Consider the following 20,526-nt stretch of genomic DNA (forward strand, 5'->3'; position numbering starts at 1 on the left):
TTATTTAGACTGAATTTTATCACACAGCCAATGAACTACAGCATAGTGTAAACACACAGAGCCACCAAATGTGTCATGTGATTTTCTTTGTGGTGGTATTTGTTTTCTTGGGTGGAACTACTCTGGTTTAGAAACCTCAAAGGACATTACTCGACAGATGGTCCAAACGCCCTCTTAAAATAAAACAACACGGGGGGACTGGCGAGATGGCTCAGCGGTTAAGAGCATTGCCTGCTCTTCCAAAGGTCCTGAGTTCAATTCCCAGCAACCACATGGTGGCTCACAACCATCTGTAATGAGATCTGGTGCCCTCTTCTGGCCTGCAGGCATATATGCAGACAGAATATTGTATACTTAATAAATAAATATTTTAAAAAAATAAAACAACACGGTTTCTAAGTTATAGCATGCCAGAGTAGGAACTAAGTACATGGCAGAAAACCTGTTGTTTAACATACTTCTGTGGTGATTTGAGTATGTATGGCCCCCATAGACTCTCATGTGTGAACGCTTGGCCCACAGGCAAAAGCACTATTAGGAGGTGTGGCCTTGTTAGAGAATGTGTGTCACTGTGAATGTGGGCTTTGAGGTCTTACTTGCTCAAGCTCAGCTTCATGTGACAACTGCTCTCTGTACATCAAGATGAAGAACTCTCAGCTACTCTCCAGCACCATGTCTGCCTGTGCGCTGCCAAGACCCACCATGATGATGATGGACTAAACCTCTGAAACTGTAAGTCAGTCCCAATTAAATGTTTCCCTTTATAAGAGTTGTCATGGTCATGGCGTCTCTTCACAGCAATAGAAACCCTAAGAAAACTCCCTTTCCCATTTCATGGCAGCTTTCAACTGTCTTCAGGGGCTACGCATACCTTCTTCTGGCCAATTTGAAGAAAAACCAAGCGACAAGCTTCTACAGCTTCTCAATGTTTCCGTGGGGCAGAGTTCACTGCTCAAAGTCCATGCTGCCCAGGAAGTGCTGTGTATACCTGGACACTCTAAGACACAATTAAGTGTAGCAGGCTTTCTTGAACCGCCAGCCACCAAATCATGACACAGAGATTTATTATTACTTATGAAAGCTCAGCCTTAGCTTAGGCTTGTTCCTAACTAGCTCTTATAACTTAAATTAACCCATTTCTATTAGTCTGTCTGCTGCCTTGTGGCTCATGACTTTAACCTCTCCTCCTGCATGTCCTGCTTCCTCTGTCTCCCCTGGAGTCTGTCCTAGGGCCTAGATTCATCTCCTCTTCTCTCTCTGCCACCTAACCTCTTCCTGCCTGGCTATTGGCCACTCAGTTCTTTATTAAACCAATCAAAAGGCACCTCGGCACAGACATACCTTCACAGTGTAAAAAATGATTATTCCACAATCGTAAATCCGTGGCTAGAATTTGAATTCCAGACCTGACACTTACTGGCTGTAGGATCTTGAATAGTTTTAGTTTATCCTGGAAAGGAAAGCACAGCCTTGGTACCAACATGTTAGGGCTGCTGTGAGCCCTGAGGGATCTGCAGGAGTCTAACACCAGGCAGTCTGCTCAGAAGACAGGCGAGTGCCGCAGATCATGTCGATCCCTCCACAGAGACTGCTATTACTCCACGAGAATCCTGGCAAAGCCATGCGACAAGGGAGGCAAAATCCTCAAAAATCAACCTGCACAGAGGTGATCAAGGAGCTGGAGTGACATCAAAATGCATTTCAATAAGAGAAGACCCTGCTAGTGCTTAGTACAAACAGCTGTACCTCACCTCTGAATGTGGGATAATGTTTATCCTTCACAAGAAAACACACCAGTCCTCTTTTGGTATAATCCACTAAATTTTGCTAGTTTTTATTAGAGCATTACAATTAAGACATTAAATTATAAATTCAGGTGGTATATTTAGAAATTAAATTATAAAACAATACAAATACTTTTAAGGTGTGATATGCCAACGAAGTTTAAATGTTATCATTAACCAGGGTTCAGTTTTTAGATTCTGCAGAATCTATGATGTGTACAAAGAATGAAGGGACAAGGAAGAAGGAAAGATGTTTGAAATAAACTATTCCACAGAAAAAAATTTAAATAAAAAGATAAGCTTTCAGCAAATTAAATTAATGTTCTAATCTGTTGGCACAATGTACAGAAAATACTTACATGATAATTTCTTAAGCAAACAGCAGCTTTACAAACAGTAATACTTTATACATATATTAAAGTAACAATGTGTTACGATTTAGCAGTTTTGTGTTAGGAGTCGAAAATGAATGCAAAGATCGCTTTCTTTGCACATTGTAATTCCCACATCCCATTTTCCCCAGGTTATTAAAAAAATCACACAAGTATGTTATTTGGATATTAATTTGTCAATATTTAAATTATTTGAATTCCTTTTGACTAATTCTTTTCCAAATACTGGAAGCATATAAAATACCGTCTCTTCAAAAATGATCCCAGTCAAAGCCTGTAAAAACTTTTCAATGTATAACACATGTTATTTTTCCATGTTTAGTCAAAAGAAATTATATTACATCATTTACAAAGATTAAAACCAAAAGAAAATGAAGCTATTATGAACATCTGTCTTTGAGAAGTAATCTTCAGAACAAACAAGCCTAGCAGAGAGGGAGTCAAACCAGAGGAGTGTAATTTATACTGTAATTCATGTACTGATAGAAATCTAACACTAATTATTGCCAGTAAAACTACATCTACACACTAAGGAAAAAATCAGTTTTTATTTCTTGTGCCGATAAACTCATCTTCTTGCCATTAGATTTATTTCTAAGTCTCAAAGAGTGAATGATACCTACTTCCAAAAATAAGATTTTCCTATTTCTCATACCCCCTTCTAAAGCCTGGAACTCAATATACACGAACATCCCCAAACTTACCCAAAGGAAACAGATTATAAAGATATCGCTGATACGTATTTAAGGGTACTCAGGACTTCCTTTGATAAACTCTGGGCTGTCCTCTCCAGTGACTGGCTTCCTGTGTAAAGTCTGTGGTCCCTTGGGTTTGGGGCAGGAAAGCCACTGCCTCTGAGAGAGCACTCACTGAACGTCTGACAGCTGCAGCAGAAGAAGCTGCTGGTATTGTCAAGACTTCCTCAACTTCTCTTTTGGTACAAGTGTCAAACTCTAAAATGATGATCCACGCCCAGAAGAGAATCAAATACAAGGAATCTCTGAAAAGCCACTACCTCCAGATCAAGAGCTATGTGAACCACTGACACCCAACAGGAAACAACATCATGAAAAGCAGGAGAAGCTTTCACACCTACTTTCAAGACTGTCAGTCATCCAAACCTCTATCATTTCTGTACACATGTTAAGGCTTCCACATATGCAGACAGTAAGAATCCGCCCATGTACATCACACTGTATCAGCTTCATTCCTTACGTCTAACCGAAGTCTCAGATAATTAGTGCCTAAAGTCTGCACTGGACAGCAGTTTAGACTGTCCCCTTTAGCACACTAATCAAGTTGACTGACATTTTTTTTTTTTATAAAGCAACGCTTCTAAACTTTCACAATTTACAAATACTATACCATCAGTCAAGAATTTCATCCCTCCAGCATTAAATGCCAGCATTATAAAGCCTCAGAACTCTCACAGCAGGTCCCAATTATTTCAGCAAAGACTTTCTTTAACTTGTCTCTTCTGCCCCTGGGAGACAAAGTCCTGCCCCGCATAAGCAGAGGAGGGGCATACACCTGCTGCTGCCCGCTTCTCTCTATGGAGAAAGCTCATGTCCATCTGTGTACTGGTAGCTGGGGCTGAAGGAAAGGAGTTGAAGACAAAAGACGGGTGATGTATGATTCTTCCATCTTACAGAAACTTGGAAGACAAAGGAATTTAGGTGATGGCTGGACAGCAAACAAAATAGCTCATTAAGATTCTTCCCCCCCCACACACACACTCCTAGAGAGGGACAGAGATAGATAACCACGAATAAAATTAATTTCTGCATATACTTGCATATGATAAATCATCTGAAGAATCCGCATATTAGAATAACCTTCTCTTTTCTTCTACAGCTTCTTCCAAGCCTGATCCAAACAAGTCACAATCTGTGCAAAAGGCCTTTCCCTGACTTCCTGTAACTGTGATTCTTGCCATGAGGAAGGTGCATTTTAAAAAAAGATGAAATGACTTACAAAGTGGATTTGTTTGAATATGCAAACAGAACCACGCCTCAAGACACGAGGGTCTTAAAGCAAAAGCAAGAAGTATAACACAGCAGGACAGCCTTGCTTCTGGATGTCCACAGGGAATTGCTGTGCTAATACAAACCTGTACACTGTTCACCTGTCAGCGTTTGCCTGACTTTACATACTATGTACAAGAGCATTCCTGAGGTAAGAGGCAAGAATTAGACAGAACCTGGCAAGTTGCACCATGGTGACTGTCTGCTCTTACAAACATCTATCCCTTTCTACAAAGGTGGCCAGCGTGGTAACACTCCGGTGTTTGCCTAACTCCTGCAGGCTGTTTCAGCCCATCCCGACTTCTGTGGGTTACAATGACCAGCAGCTTCGGAAACAAGCACTGTGGACCAAGTAAAATCTGCACCCATTTTTAATGCATAGCGCTGAGCAGTCTTGCTGCCCTTGACGTTAAGTCCCTGATCTACCTCCAGCACTTTTCATAAGCAGCTTCCACAACTCCAACAGACAAAAATTACCCTGAAGGAGATGGAATCAGCAAACAACACTGGTCCTTATAATCTCAATCTTTAGTTTGTAAAATAACCTTAAACAGCCATTAGCTGTTTTTTTTTTTTTCTGTAGAATTTGGTCTTCTTTCTTTAATCATTATTTTTCATTACAAAGTAAGTTGAAACAAGTCTGAACTGTCTCCACAATTCTCAGAAAGAGACTTGGACACTAGTTAGGAGCGAAGCTAGAGATCGTAACAAAATAGGCAGAAGCTAGAAAAGGTCTGTTGGGAATTAAAAACACAGTAAATAACTGGACAGTGGAAAACGCTGAGATGGAGTGTCAGGGACATGGCTGCAGCCAGACACGGCTGTAGACAGCTGACACTTCCTGAGTTACAGACTTGGGGGAGCAGAATTGGAATCAGAGTGCTCTTTGTTCATGGAAATGCTGGGCTTCGGCTGCTGGTCAGGGGTCCAGGTCTCACCATCCACCCCCGATTCCAGGCCCTCAGGTGCTTCTGCAGATTCCTCTCCACTTTGTTCTGCATTGTCTTCCTCGGAGCCAGGAAGGGCCTTGCCGAGCTGAAGGGTTTCCATAGTCCTCTGGGTCTCTGAGACCCAGGACTCAATTCTACTATTGAGTTGCACTTCTACTGATATGGGTTCGTGAGTATAATCTTCCTCCTCTTCCTCTTCTTCATCATCCTCTTCTTCAAGCATGCCAGGTACAAGAGTGCTGGTGGTGCTGGTGATGGAGGAATTCAAAAGATCTCGGCAACTGCCATCCAGGGAGCCCGTCTCGGTGCTCTGCTGGGAGGCCCACTCCAGGTCGTCTGGCTTCAGCTCGTCCTTGTCACTTAGGGGCTTCCCCTGGCTTGGCGCTGAGGTAGTGCTGTCTGCAGCTGGTAGCGGCTGCTTCCTCACAAGGGTTGTGTCAAGCGCAAGTTTACTAGGCTTTTCAGAAGGGCCCTGCTTAGAGGGAAGCTCTTTCTCGTTCTCTGATGTTTCCAAGCCATCTGAAGTCTCCACCATGCTTCTCCAATTAGTTTCTACAAGCAGGAACACATTTTCGAGAATGAAAAACACTGTTTCAGAATCATGGCACTTATTTGAAACACCAAAATAAGGGGTAAGAATAACATATAAAAATTTGCTGGCTCAGCAACTAAGTGAGAAAATGAGTTTAAATGTTATAAAAATATAAAAATGTTCAAAACAACGTGCATTCAAATGAAGACCTAAGAGATAAAATGTAGCGCTGTGTCACAAAGCAGAAGGCCACATGCTAACAGCTGCTGGTGCTCACATAGAGCCTGCATATGAAAACAGTGCACTGTCTCTGGGGTTTGTGTCCCTACAGTTATGCTGACTTCAAGGACCCCAAACTCACAGGCACTACAGCCAAGATATCTAGCAAAACAAAAATTCTGACCTTAAGGGTTTGGAAAAGCATATCACCTATGATTTGGGTCATATGTTTCATTATACACAACTAATCTAACCATGCATTTCTAGTGTCTGGGATAATCTGACTTCAAACACACATCACTTGGCTTACACAGTGTTAACAAACCACCTTCACAGACTAGCACTCTAGGGTGAACACAGTCTCACACTCCTGTTGGCTTAATTTTTAAATAAAAATATCCAATTATCTTACAGTAAATGTGTTTTATAGGAGTAATACTACTATCATGTTGTAATGAAAAGAGAAAACGACACACAACCTATATTTAACTTATTAGCCACAGACTGTACACACTGATGCAGGCGGCATTTGGGACACTTTAGTCAGGACACAGCTTATACAGAAAGGGGAAACAAAAGCCTTTCTTCCCTCCAGCCGCTTCAGCAGAGGCCAGACCCACTCCCTTCCTCCTACCTGTGGATGCAGTCTACCGCCTATGTGCGCAGTAACACAATCGTTCACAGTATAAAAGCACAAGACACCAGCTGACAACTCTTACCCTATTTTTCTTCCTTATTCTATACCTCTATCCCACACAACTCATTACTTTGTGTCACTTCTAGCTCAAAAATTACATATAGTCACTGCTGTCTTAACTCAGGTCTTAATCTCTCCATTCATTTGCGGTACATTCCTAGCTTATTTTGCAAATTGCCTTTAGCTGTGTCTCATTGGCTTTTGGTGTCCTAAGACAAGATTCACACTCCTTAGCTAGCACCTCTGAGCCACTCAGGATCTGACCTTACCTACCTGTCTTTGTAGTCCCACTGCATCCTGCCCCCCACCGTGCAAGCTACCCCAAGTATCACTAAACTCTCACAGTGCCAGCAGTCCCAGGATAAGCTATGTCTCAGCACATATGCTCTGGGGAAGTCGAGATGACCATCCTGGGAGCCCTCCTTCCTGACTTTCCTAGGAGAGTCCCGACTGGACCCTCCGCACTTTACATGGCCACTGAAAAGCACTTACTGTCCTATCTGACCTCCACCTTCCTCACTCCACCACGTCTGCGCTCAGCGGCTGCCACACAGGAAATAACATTTTGGAGGTGGGGCTGAGACAAGTTTTCTCTGAGCAGCCCTGGCTGTCCTGAAGTTTGCTCCGTAGACCAGGCTGGCCTCGAACTCACAGCCATCTGCCTGCATTTGCCTCCCAAGTGCTAGGATTAAAGGCGCCTGCTACCACCTCTGCCTGGCAGTAAATAACATTCGTAAAAACAGCTATTAAAGGCTGGTAACCATGGAAAAGTGACCCCACTAAACTGTACTCCGACCACCACAGAACATGCTGTAGCATCCATCACGGTGCCACATCCTATCATGAATATGTACACATGATAAATACAATTTTAAGAAATTAAAATAAGTTATTAGTTCATATATATTTCATTATGAAAAAAGCCTTAAGGTCACATTTACATTTCCTTTCATTGGCTTTTCTTTTTCCTAAAGAGAGGTTCATCACTTAATTACTTCTTGAGTAGTGTTAAAAATAAAAACTAAGGCATCCCAAGTGCTAAGATTAAAGGCATGTGTCACCACTGCCCAGCTAGAAGCCTCAGGAGAGGTAGGCTTTGTTGGAAGAACTGTTGGAAGATTTTGAGGTTTTAAAAGCACACACCAGACCCAGTGCGTGTGTGTGTGTGTGTGTGTGTGTGTGTGTGTGTGTGTGTGTCTCTGCCTACGGATCTGGTTCTAACTACTGCTCCAGCACCTGCCTGCATGCCGTCATGCTCCCCACTATGATGATAATGGACTACACCTCTGAAACTGAAGCAAGCCCCACCTAAATGCTTCCCTTTATGAGTTGCCATGGCCACAGTGTCTCTTCATTGCAATGGAACAACTGACTAAGACAAAATGTGATTGAATTCCAGGGTCTTAAAGGGCAGTCTCAATAGCCCTGGTTGTCCTGGAACTTGTTATATACACCACGCTGGTCCTGTCTCTGCTCCCAAGAGCTGAGATTAGAGGTGTGTGCTACCTTGCCCAGCCAAATATTGTTTTAAATAATAATGCTTAAACCAAATTTTTTAACTTTCTTTTCATTTATTCTGTGTCTTTTATTAAGCTAATTTTTAAGCCAAACTTGATAATCAAGAATAAATAGGCTGGAGATGTGGCTCAGATGATGGAGTTCTTGCTTCGTTTGCACGGAGTCCTGGGCTTGCTTCCCAGTGTCAAATAAACTGAGTGTGGTAGCACCTGCCAGTAATCTCAGCACTTGGGCGAGAAAGACAGGCGGGTCTGAAGTTCAAGGTCTTCCTCGCCCACGCTGTGAGTTCAAGGTCAGACTTCAAAAAAAAAAAAGTATAAGGACAAACAAGTACAATGGAAGGTTTAATATAGATGGTTTTAACCACTTGAATTATTTCATTTAAAATGCTATGGGACACCTTACCATATTCCTTTTCATTTACTTCCGAAATAGGTTCAGAAATCACGCTGCAGAAGGAGATGGCACTGGCTGCAGAGGGGTTCCGAGAGTGGCCCATGTGGTGAGGCACTGTCTTCACGCTCTTCAAGGCTTCCTCTGCCTGCTCCTGCTCTGTTGCTGCGACCATGTCTTTATACGCCTTCCTGGCTTCCTCGGTGAGCTCCACTAATCTATTAAATAGGCTCTTAAAAAGACAGAGATGCCTCTGTGACTAACCATGGTTTTTTATGAAGTTTGTTACATCTTTAGTTCTGGGCAGTTCATAAACCACAGAACCTTACGAAATGCACGCAACAGATGTGACTTACTAATCCTCACAGGGCTGAGCCAACTGATTCTAGCACAAGCCTCTAAATGCAATCCATTTAAAAGTTTCCACAAACAGCCCCTCCTTTAGTCTGCACTACAGAGAGTAAGAACGGAGCGTGAGCTCTTCTCTTAGGGAAACTTGGGCATGACTCAAAGGGAAAAGAGCACAGTGGTTCAAGGTTTCTAAAAACAAACACTGGACTAACAACACTGGAGCTTTTAAAGAAGGCACTGAATCTCATTGTGGGCCTCACTGAAGAATTCAAAGAATCATCTGGCACAGAACTTGAAAACAGGTACAGTTCTGAGAAGGAAGGACAGGCAGTTTTCACTAGCTAAGCGTGGGAAACAGTTAAGGGAGACACAGAGAAGCGCAGGCTGGTTTGGGGGCAGTGGCAGTCTTACTTGGATTAGAAGGTGAGGGAATGAGCATGTGTAGGGAGGTGGTCAGGGGTACAGAAGACGGCAGTTTCCACCGGGGCAGTGGTGGCACACCTTTAACCTTTAATCTCAGCACTCGGGAGGCAGAGGCAGGCGGGTCTCTGTGAGTTTGAAGCCAGCCTGGTCTACAAGAGTTCCAGGACAGGCTCTAAAGCTACAGAGAAACCCTGTTTTGAACCCCCCCCCCCAAAAAAAAAGAAAAAGAAAAAGATGGCAGTTTCCAAAGGAATCTAAAGTCCTCTAGCTAGGTGTGATGACAGATACCTTAATCCTGGCAGAGGCAGGTAGAGTTCTGTGAATTCCAGGCTTGCCAGAACTCTATAGTGAGTTCTTTCCCAAACAAACAAAAAACAAAAATAAAAAAGACAACCTTTCTGCAATGCTCAATTGTGGGAAGAATTGAAAAGAGGCTAAAGGAAGTTGGTTTGTATAGATAAGGTTAGGACTTGACAATAGTTAAAATATAACACAATAGGCAAGCATGATTATTAGAACAAAGGCAAACTATAAAAACAGAATACAGGACCTGGAAATAGATTAACCTAAACTTCCTCCATCAATAGAAGAAAAATTAGTATGAATGAAATAACTGAAGTGAAATGGAGGGGACATGGGGCAACCTCATGGTCAATAAAATGGCCATATTGATGAGCACCAAAGCTGCACTTCAACAGCAGAGACAGAGCCTAGCGCTTCCTGGCATCATTCAAAGACTCTGCTCAGGGGAAGGGGTGGCGCTTTTTTTCACTCTGTAGCTCCACTGCCTCTGCCTCCCAAGCACTGGGATTAAAGGTGTGCACAACTACCTGCCTGGTACCCCTGGCAAATGTTTTAATGTCTTGGTTAGTAAGACAATAAACATGTATCATCAGAGAATTTCAACATGGCTTGATATATGTTGAAGTTTATATATGAAAGTAAGACAGTGTGGAAAGTACAAGAGGCTTTCTTTACTCTCACTGGGCACTGCCATTACTGCCACACTGCTGCTCAGAGACCAGGAGCAGCGAATGCTGCTGCTAGCTGTGCTGCTGCTACGGCGGCAATGCTGCACCTACCTGTCAAGCACACACACTGCTTTTACAGAGGAAGAAGAATGGTTAAAAGCGGTCCCTTCATGGACCACTAATAATGACAAATTTTATTTGTAGTGTCTAACAAACCACACATTTGAATGAAACCAGTAAAAAGAGAACAGGCATGAAGCTTTATGATTTTGAGACTGAAACAGCTATTATAAGCAGGACAGACAGAAACAGTCAGAAACTAAAGGATATAAGGGAAGAAAAGAAAATACTGAAGAAGGAAGTTCTGGTCCATTCCTTTGGATGACTCACTCCTGGAATATGTTAACAGGAAGGAGAAAGAGAATAGGCCTCTAAAGTGTGTGTGGGTGTGGGTGAGCGGGTGTGTGCGGATGCACTACAGCAAGTGTGAGGGGTAAGCAGGTGTGTGCGGATGCACTACAGGAAGTGTGTGGTGGTGAGCAGGTGTGTGCGGATGCACTACAGGAAGTGTGTGGTGGTGAGCAGGTGTGTGCGGATGCACTACAGGAAGTGTGAGGGGTGAGCAGGTGTGTGCGGATGCACTACAGGAAGTGTGTTAGGTGAGCAGGTGTGTGCGGATGCACTACAGGAAGTGTGAGGGGTGAGCAGGTGTATGCGGATGCACTACAGGAAGTGTGTGGTGGTGAGCAGGTGTGTGCGGATGCACTACAGGAAGTGTGTGGAGGTGAGCAGGTGTATGTGGATGCACTACAGGAAGTGTGTTAGGTGAGCAGGTGTGTGCGGATGCACTACAGGAAGTGTGTTAGGTGAGCAGGTGTGTGCGGATGCACTACAGGAAGTGTGAGGGGTGAGCAGGTGTATGCGGATGCCCTACAGGAAGTGTGTGGTGGTGAGCAGGTGTGTGCGGATGCACTACAGGAAGTGTGTGGAGGTGAGCAGGTGTATGTGGATGCACTACAGGAAGTGTGTTAGGTGAGCAGGTGTGTGCGGATGCACTACAGGAAGTGTGAGGGGTGAGCAGGTGTGTGCGGATGCACTACAGGAAGTGTGTGAGAGGTGAGCAGGTGTGTGCGGATGCACTACAGGAAGTGTGTGGAGGTGAGCAGGTGTATGTGGATGCACTACAGGAAGTGTGTTAGGTGAGCAGGCGTGTGCGGATGCACTACAGGCCAATGGCAGGTGCCGCTCCTCAGGGCCTTGCCTTTTGACCTCTCACTGGCCTGCAGAGATGCACTTGTCTCCGGCTCCCCAGTGTTTGAGTTCAAGCATGCACACACCACCTTGCCTGGCTTGAGGTGGGTTCCAAGGATCAGACTGAAGGTCATTTACTAAGTCACCTCCCTGGGCCTGTCTCCTCTAATTTCTTACCTCAGCACCAAAATAGTTGAAGATTCCCACGACACTAACAGGAACCAACTTGTTCACGCAGCGTCCCAAAGCTTTCCTTCCAAGGGCAAACACAAAAGGAATCTCCTGTTCCCGGGCCATGGCTATGACATTGTAGAGGGCCTCATCTAGGCCACCTAAGGAAATCAACAAGAAGAGGCGTCCATTCAGTCACCTTCATGCTGGAGCTAACCACGTTAAAAACAGAATCCTGCAGCAAAGGAAGGTCTTCCTTGAACTGTAACACACAACAGACTCTCTCTCTGTGTCTCTGTCTGTCTGTCTGTCTGTTTGTCTTTCTCCCCCTTACATGTTTGTCTTTCTCCAAAATAAAATCCCAAATTCCTTCAAACACAGTACTTTAGTTTCTCTATCTAATAGCATAGCAGGAATCCAGGTTCAATGCAACAAACATTTTTGAAGAAACTAGTTGACACTGTTAACAGTAGCTTCTTCTTTCCTTCACAGTCTCTAAGCCCAGTAACACGAGATCATATTTAGGGAGACAGAAGAACATGGCGGTGCAGGTGTTTTCTCTGGTCACACAAGGCTGTGCACCATGTGAGGTGCTCCTGTGCCAGCTTGCCAAGAGCCTTTCTATGAGTACTGGATACTGTTGTGCCAACCTGCCATGAGCCTCCACACGCTGGCCTATGGGTAAGCCAATGGTGCACTTTATTAATTAGTGATTCATGTGGGAGAGCTCAGAGCATTGTGGATGGGATACCCCAAGGACACCCCTGTGCTGGTGGTCCTGGGTTCCATAAGAAAGCAAGGCTAGCCGGGTGTCCCAGCACTCGGGAAACAGAGGCAGGTGGATCTCTGTGAGTTTGAGGCCAGCCTGGTCTACAGAGCTAGTTCCAGGACAGGCTCCAAAGCTACAAAGAAACCCTGTCTCAGGGTGTGGGCATGGGGAGGAAGGAAAGAAAGGCTAAGGAAACCATGGGGGCAGGGGGGCAGTAAGCAGCACTCCTTCATGGTGTCTGCATCAGCACCTGTCTCTAGCTTGCTGCCCCGAGTTCCTATACTAACTTCCCTGAATGATGAACTAGACCCTTTCCTCCCCAAGCTGATTTTGCCCATGATATGTTATCACGGCAATAAAAACCCTAAGACACCAATGTAACCACTGGTTTCTGGGAGACGAATCACCATAAGCAGAAGCTGAGATCTTTACCTTTTTTTAATAGTGTTTTTATTTTATTTAATTGATTAATTAATTTAATTTTTGAGACAGGGTTTTTCTGTATAGCTCTAGCTGTCCTGGAACTCGCTTTGTAGACAGGCTGGCCTTGAACTCACAGAGATCTACCTACCTCTGCCTCCCCAGTACTAGGTTTAAAGGTGTGCGCCACCATTGCTTGGCTTCAAGAGAAGAATATACAGATGCAGAGTACTGTACCTTGACTAGGTCTAGTCTGACCACAGGAAGGAGACACTTGGTGGGCTTACCAGAGATGTTTAACCACTGTTAACACCTAAAGATTCCCTTACAATCCTGTCTTACACCTACTTAATTTTAGGTATTGGAAGATTTTGTTTTCTCATGCTCAACATTTATTCTGTGGCTATACTATAGAGAAAGTTGTGGCTCCCGGCGGAAAGGCTTGCTCAAATTTCCTGCAATGGTAATGAACAAATGGCAACTACATCTGAAGCGAATGCACACACCCTTTGACTGGATCTTCTCACAGTTCGGGGAAATGATGACGCACTTGATCTTGTTCAGCTTCATGTGCTTCGTGACCTCCCTCAGCCCCATGACCAGCCGCCGCCTGGCTTTGGCTCTCACGGGGTCCTTCTGGTAGATGCGCTCCTGGAAACTGACAAGTTCTTGCAGAAGGAGAGTCACACATTCATCAATTTCTTTAGAGAGAACCTGATTACAATATCTGGAAAGGAAGCAAAGAGCCAGGTAATTTCATCCTAATTTATTTTCCTGTAATTACAGACTTATATCAGGAAAATATCTTTGACATCCAACATGGCATGTTTATAAAAAGTCCACTGTCTCTACAACATGTCAATCAGAAAAACAGCAATACTGATTATTTTTTGAATTTCCACAAAGTAGCTTGTAGTCCAGGGCAGGCTGCCACATGGAAATACTACTGCACTCCTAATTATTCAATTTCTAAAGGTATAAACTGAATGCTGGCTTGCTAAGAGGTCACTGTGACATAAAAGCACTAGAGGTGACGCAACGTCTCTTCAGCTCTCTGTAACCATTCATCCCCCCAGGGAGGAGAGCCTGACACTGCTGGTGGTAGAAACTGGTGCACAGCGGAAATCAGAACCACCACAGGGCTCAGCTATACCACTCCTGGGGATACACCTGAATTCCAAGTTACCAGAGCAAAGAGATCAATGTATACCCATGCTTATCACCATACTATCCACAATAATTAAGAAATGGAACCAGCCTAAATGCTTTTCAACATAAATGGCTAAATGAGATTGATAGAAATTTATTAATATATACCGGAATTTTAGTCAGCTGCCAAGAAAAATAAAATCAAGACATTTGCAAGAAAACAGATGGAACTAGCAATCATTATGCTAAGTAAAGTAACAAAGACTCAAGGAAATATTGCATGCTTTCTTTCATGTAGAATTTAGATTTATGTGCACATGCGTACACCTGAGTACAAGCATGAAGTAGAAAATGATCAAAGAGGGCAGAAGAAATCTTACAGAAGGGAGGAAAACAGAAAGTAATGCAACATTTGTTTTTGTTTTCTAAGACAGGTCGACTATGTAGCCCTGGCTGACCTCAAACTCACAGAGATCCACCTGCCTCTGCCTCCTGAGTGCTGGGACGAAAGATGTGTGCCACCACACCCAGCGAAGGCAAGTGAGGTGAACAGAGTACTGCTTGGGACAAGAAAGTGAAGCAGCACACGGCAGGCACTGGGGAGAGGGCAGCAGGTGGAGAGGGCATGAATGAGCACAAAGCACAGTGATACCTATGTAAGGAAACCCTCCCCTTTATGTGCTAAATTAAAGAAACTCAAGGCTGTGGACAGTCACTGCATAGCCCACTGACCTCACAGTCCATCTATTGAACCTGTTTTCTTTTGCTAACAGAGAACATGTTAGAAAACATGCCAAGAAACCCAAAACCCTCCGAACTCTGATCCTGGGCAAGTCTCAGCCACGGAAGCATTTCCAGTCACAAAAATCAGTTTGGTTAGATGTTCCGAAAGCCTGTGACTACAGATGATGAACTCAATAAGTAAACTGAGGCCTTATGGCTTTTACATCTAGCAGAGAATCAAACAGAGGTCATTTAAAATGTCAGCTCTATCACAAAATCACAGTGTGTGGTTACTGTGCACTTAACCCCAGGGTGAGAAAATCATCCAAGTTTACGTGTAGACCATCTGATGTCCTACATCTTATCTCACCTCCACAAAGGCTGTAGTCTACATCATACAGTGAAAACATGTCCAGGGAATTTCACATTTTGCATCAAAATGTCTAAGCAAGTATGACAGAATTTCAGAAGATAGAAATATACTCAAAGAATTCAACATCCAACTTCTTTCTTCTTCCTGTTTCAAGCTGTTCGTTTCATACATATGTAATTTATTTTCCATGTGTTTCATCTGCTCCACACCTGCTGTCTGACATAAAATTAGCTGCTCAGAGCCTGAAGAGAGGCTTCTGCTCCAACACTAGAGCTGAGGAGGAAGCAGACAGAGCAGTGGCTGCTGGACCACACTGACTCTCACTCTAGGATTCCTTCCTACAGCATTTTTAAAGTAAAACCACTTCATCCACACAAATACTAAAATATGCCCCAGCAGTTAGCTTAGTGATTCCCTAATTATCCTAATTCTTAACTCTAGACATATTTGCTTAAAAGCAAGTACTGGAGTAGACCGTGTGGCTCTGTGGTCAAACACTTGACCAGGAAGCAAGAGGCCCTGAATTCAACCTCTAGCACAACAAAATGAACAACAAACAAAAACAAAATGGCATGGCTTTACATGACAGATTCAGTCTTGAACAAAGAACCCTATTATATGTTATTAACTGATTAGCGAGCTTTTTAAAGGACCTGTGTTATATGCAAAAAATAGACAAAACATAACCAAAAAAACAAAAAATTCCAAAGCATCTGCAGGGGCAAAACCCATGGTACATTACATTCTACATGCACATATATATAACACACATATACACAATATACATCTGACGTAAGAGGCCAGGATTCTGGGATAGAAACGCCATATGTGATAAAGAAAACATTACTGCCGGGCGATGGTGGCACATGCCTTTAATCCCAGCACTCGGGAGGCAGAGGCAGGCGGATCTCTGTGAGTCGAGACCAGCTTGGTCTACAGAGCTAGTTCCAGGACAGGCTCCAAAGCCACAGAGAAACCCTGTCTCGAAAAACCAAAAAAAAAAAAAAAAAAGAAAAAAAAAGAAAAAAAGAAAACATTACTGTGAAACCCTACACCATGGATACTGACAGCAGCACTGCTTTAACAGACCCAAACCCTGTTAAACAAGAGCAGCAGCCTTTGCATTCCACCTTGCTCCACTTACCAGGTAACAAGAATACGAATTCAGAGAAACCAAGATTCTTCACCTGTTTGACCTCAAGAGTGGGGGAAAAAAAAAAACAAAAAACAAAAAAAAACTTACTCTCGAAATCTCTTGCTGTGGATTTTGGTTATGGTTGAGGAAGCCATTGGGCTGCCTATGCCGGAACTGGCAGGAGAGCCTTGCGACACAGGTGTCATGCAGTACGGAGAGTCCTGACTTGCTGGAGACAGTGAAGCATCACTGGGCATGCTCAGTCCAGTATCTGTGGAGATGCAAGTGAAAGGGAAGGACCTGACAACTTCAAATGCTAAGAAGCTCCAGGCGGACACAGACAATTTAGATGGCAGAATTTTCTCAGGTCATACCCTAACTCTCTGGAAGCTAGTAAGTTAGGTATTTTCCTATCACAAATTATTATTTCCTACAAACTAACAGAATAAAGTATGTAAAACAAAACCGTCATACTAAAAAAAAAAAAAACCAAGCTTAGAAGTTTCCACAGAGGAGATGGGGAAGCAAATTTTCTAAGACACATATACCCAGAGATCTGTACCTTTCTGCAGTGTTTCCACACATCTCTATCTCACCACCTATTTCTTTTTTTTAATATTTATTTATTTATTATGTATACAATATTCTGTCTGTGTGTATGTCTGCAGGCCATAAGAGGGCACCAGACCTCATTAGAGATGGCTGTGAGCCACCATGTGGTTGCTGGGAATTGAACTCAGGACCTTTGGAAGAGCAGGCAATGCTCTTAACCACTGAGCCACCTCTCCAGCCCTCACCACCTATTTCTTAAATCTTTCTTTCAAATTCTAAGTGGTTGTGGCAAGGACAATCCTATGTCACTCCATGTCTCCTGACTGTCTACACCCACACCTGCTCACCCTCCTGACTGTCTACACCCTCCCCTGCTCACCCTCCTGAATGTCTACACCTGCTCACCCTCCTGACTGTCTACACCCACACCTGCTCACCCTCCCGACTGTCTACACCCACACCTGCCCACCATTCTGATGTCTCTCCTGAGTCTCCTCTTCCCTACCTACTTATCTGGCCTTTGCTTCTGTGCTTAGGCAACCACACTTTTAGATGCAAAATATCAACTCTGCTGCTTCTCCCTAAGTTACTGCTTCTCTTCAACAGGTAAACTCGGGAAGTGCATTTGTATATTCAGTTTAATAATTAACAAAGTTACACATTAATCCTATCTGTTTACTGGATTATCAGCCCCTGACAATGAGCCTCTGATCGTTCTGTTTTCCAGCCTCTTACCTCCACTACTTAGTGAACACGTTTGGTAGTTATTTGGTCAAAATCAGAGGGATGAATGGGCGAATGGGCACACATAAATCTAGGGGAATCATACTGAGAATAAAGGGAAACCGCAACCAAACACATCCTAGATAAATAATGCTTGGGAATAAATTCACTTTTCGCAAAGCAGTGAAAAACTTCTACTTGATTTCTGCACAAATCAGATTGACCTTGCTGCAAAACTCTGTGTGGCTACTTAATGTACCAGATAGAACCTCTCTGCTGGAATGTGCCGGGCATGAATAGAATCTTTCTCTGCTTTGTAGTTCTCTACTCCTTGTACCTTATATATTAATTCCCTCAAATCAAGAAAGGAATCAATAAAAAATAATCTGAAAAACATTCCTAAAAAGAAAACAACTGGCAAATAGTGTTCCCTACATAAAAGATGATGAACAAGAACGCTTAGGACAATCCCAGGAGTCCCAGGCACTCGGAAGATCCTAATGTTTGAGATGTTACTACAAATGATGGCTCCAGCCTCCAAAGTGTTAATGACCTGCTATGTAACACCTGTCCACCCTCTCAGCCATCCGCCTTCAAAAGATACCGTGTAAGTCAACGCACATAAAATACAGTGTTCAGCCAGTGAGGCTTTCCTCTCAGTGGCAACACTGCAGACAGTTAGGACAGACAGAGGTGTCCTCACCTTCCTGGGAGACAGTCTCCTGAGGCAAGTCACTGGAGAGGTCCAAATTCGCTTCTGTTGGCTCCTCGGCTCCCAAAACGCTGTGTTCCACAGTCAGACGTCCCTTCTTCTCCTCTCTTTCTTTCAGAATAACCTGAAAGCCATTGCACAGTTCCTCAGTTACTGCTCACTTCTCAACTAGGTGTGAACTATTTCAATGGCATGGCCAAGAGGGCTTCAGTTGGCTGCATTATCTGACCTGCACAAATGTGACTGTTCCTTTAGAAACTGCAAATGGAAGGGGATGCTGTACAGAGAATACAGGGAGAGTGTGCTAAGAGTGCACAGCCAGACACACTTCACCTGCTTCCATCTCCAAATAAAGGGAAGCAGGATGCTGGGAGAAAACAAACACCCCACACTGCCTCAATCTTGAAATCCTAGGTGACCAAGGAGGATTTCCCAAACAGTGACTAACTGTAAGTTTAGAAACCAACTCATACAATTCATGTGATTTACACTCTATGGTTTTCAACCATTCGGGAATGAATTGCCCCACTCTGACCCTACTAGACCAAAGCAGATACTATCACCAATTTATGGCTAAGGAAGATGGAGGTAAAAATGTGGGTCTAAAGCTGCTCTCCTACATACAGAGCAAACACCGAGGCTATAAGGTGTAGGGCTAGCAAGCTGGAGGCAGAGTACCTGTCTCAGGTCAGACCTCCAGCACTGAAAAGAGATGAGAAAGAGAAAGGGGGGCATGGCTGTGGAGATGGTTCAAAGGTTAGACTGCTTGCTGCACACGCTTACAAGTGAAGTTCAGATCTCCAGAACACACAAAAATGCCAGGTGGGTGTGGCAGATCACCCAAGAATCAGGGCCCAGGAGGCTGAGATGTGGTTCCTGAAGCAAGCTGGCTGGCCAAACTCACCATATCGGTGAGCTGTGGGTTCAACTGAGATACCATTCCTCAAAGAACAGGGAAGAACAGGGTCAAGAACAGTTGAGAAAACTTGGCCATGAACCTTAGGCTTCTACATGCAGGCCTCCACACAGGCATGCCAACATATGCATGCCCACACATACACCTAAGAGGAAAAAACGCAAAGGGAGGACAGATCTGAGCTTCTAATTTCTAAGGATTTAGTGTTGGGATATGAAATGTTTGGCTGCTTACTTTCTAACACTTATAGAAACCTTCACTTTGTAGGACCTTCTTACACAAGACGACTGCCATACAATGCTGGTCTGAATTAACCAGTCACACATAGCCGTGTATAGGAATATATTACAATATCTGCTTCCTAAAACACAACTAATTTTGCAAAGAAATAAAAAGTAAACGCTTAATTATCCTATAAAAGAGACATCTCTAGATTGGGGGTTACCTTTTTGAGTGCTGTGGGTCGTTTTAGCTTTGCAATTTCCTTCTCTTTTCCTTTCTTTGCTTTGGAGGAAGTAATGTCCAGAGAATTAGAGGACGTCAAACAGGGCTGACTTTTGGTTAAAGGCTTTCTGGTGGCAGAGTCTTTCGTGTGAAAAGCAGCTGCGGTGGCGACTGCAAACAAACAAGAACACATTAGCTTCACTACTGCAGCCACATCCATACACTGGGACAACTTCTAGTATTAAATCTTCAAAAAACACAAGCATTGTCTCCCCAGGACAAAAAAGACATCACAGTATCAGGCCCAGCAGAGTCCCTCAGACACACCTTCTTCCCGAGTCTTCAACCTCCCTAAGACTAGGAAGTAAGTCAGTGCAGTCAGCTGACCGAGAGGTCTCAAGCAAGCCTGAACTGTTAGTTCAACTCCACTTCAGCAACCAAGCATGCACATTCTCTGCAGCTGCTCCCAGTTAGACTGGCCCACCTTTGGTGTGCTCACTCCTACAGACTTGGCTACTCATCCTTACATACTCCTGCAGTCTGTCTATCGCTCCTCTTTAGCCGAGAGTCAGGAAGGAAATTCTCTCACCCACTCTCAGTGCTACTCAGCACCGGCTACACCCCTGCTCATACCCTCAGTCTTTAACCCTGATCTTTCAACGTTTCTAAGCCTCCAATCTCAACCCCTTCACTCTAGCAGAATGTTCCTGTCACTTTCTTGAGAAGACATTGCTCAAGTTACAAAAAACATCCAAAAGGAGGGGGCAGATATCCTTACAAATGTCCAAGGCCCACTAACAAACTCGGCCCATGTCACCTTAGTTCCTCTAGTACCTTGTGCTGATCCTTTTCATACTCATTTCCTACACCCCCATGCTGTGTTCTCTGATCCACTCCCCTTCTATCTAAAAGAAAAGAGGGGTTGGGAGGCAAA

The 20,526-nt window shown here is 43.8% G+C and overlaps 1 protein-coding gene across 1 annotated transcript in view; it reads right to left on the minus strand.

The window, feature by feature from the left end:
* Window positions 1-1,802: 1,802 nt before the first annotated feature.
* Secisbp2l (SECIS binding protein 2 like) overlaps window positions 1,803-20,526 on the minus strand; it is a 49,501-nt gene continuing 30,777 nt past the window's right edge. The window contains exons 12-18 of the mRNA XM_041678809.1: window positions 19,594-19,763; window positions 18,224-18,356; window positions 16,354-16,516; window positions 13,372-13,592; window positions 11,683-11,837; window positions 8,522-8,741; window positions 1,803-5,702 (exon numbers count right to left, since the gene is read on the minus strand). Of these exons, the coding sequence (XP_041534743.1) occupies window positions 5,047-5,702; window positions 8,522-8,741; window positions 11,683-11,837; window positions 13,372-13,592; window positions 16,354-16,516; window positions 18,224-18,356; window positions 19,594-19,763 (1,718 nt within the window). The 3' untranslated portion in view covers window positions 1,803-5,046. The remainder of the gene's footprint in view (window positions 5,703-8,521; window positions 8,742-11,682; window positions 11,838-13,371; window positions 13,593-16,353; window positions 16,517-18,223; window positions 18,357-19,593; window positions 19,764-20,526) is intronic.

Source organism: Microtus oregoni, unplaced genomic scaffold (genome assembly GCF_018167655.1).
Source record: "Microtus oregoni isolate MIOR12 unplaced genomic scaffold, Mior012 000031F_ref0000149, whole genome shotgun sequence".
NCBI lineage: Eukaryota > Metazoa > Chordata > Mammalia > Rodentia > Cricetidae > Microtus > Microtus oregoni.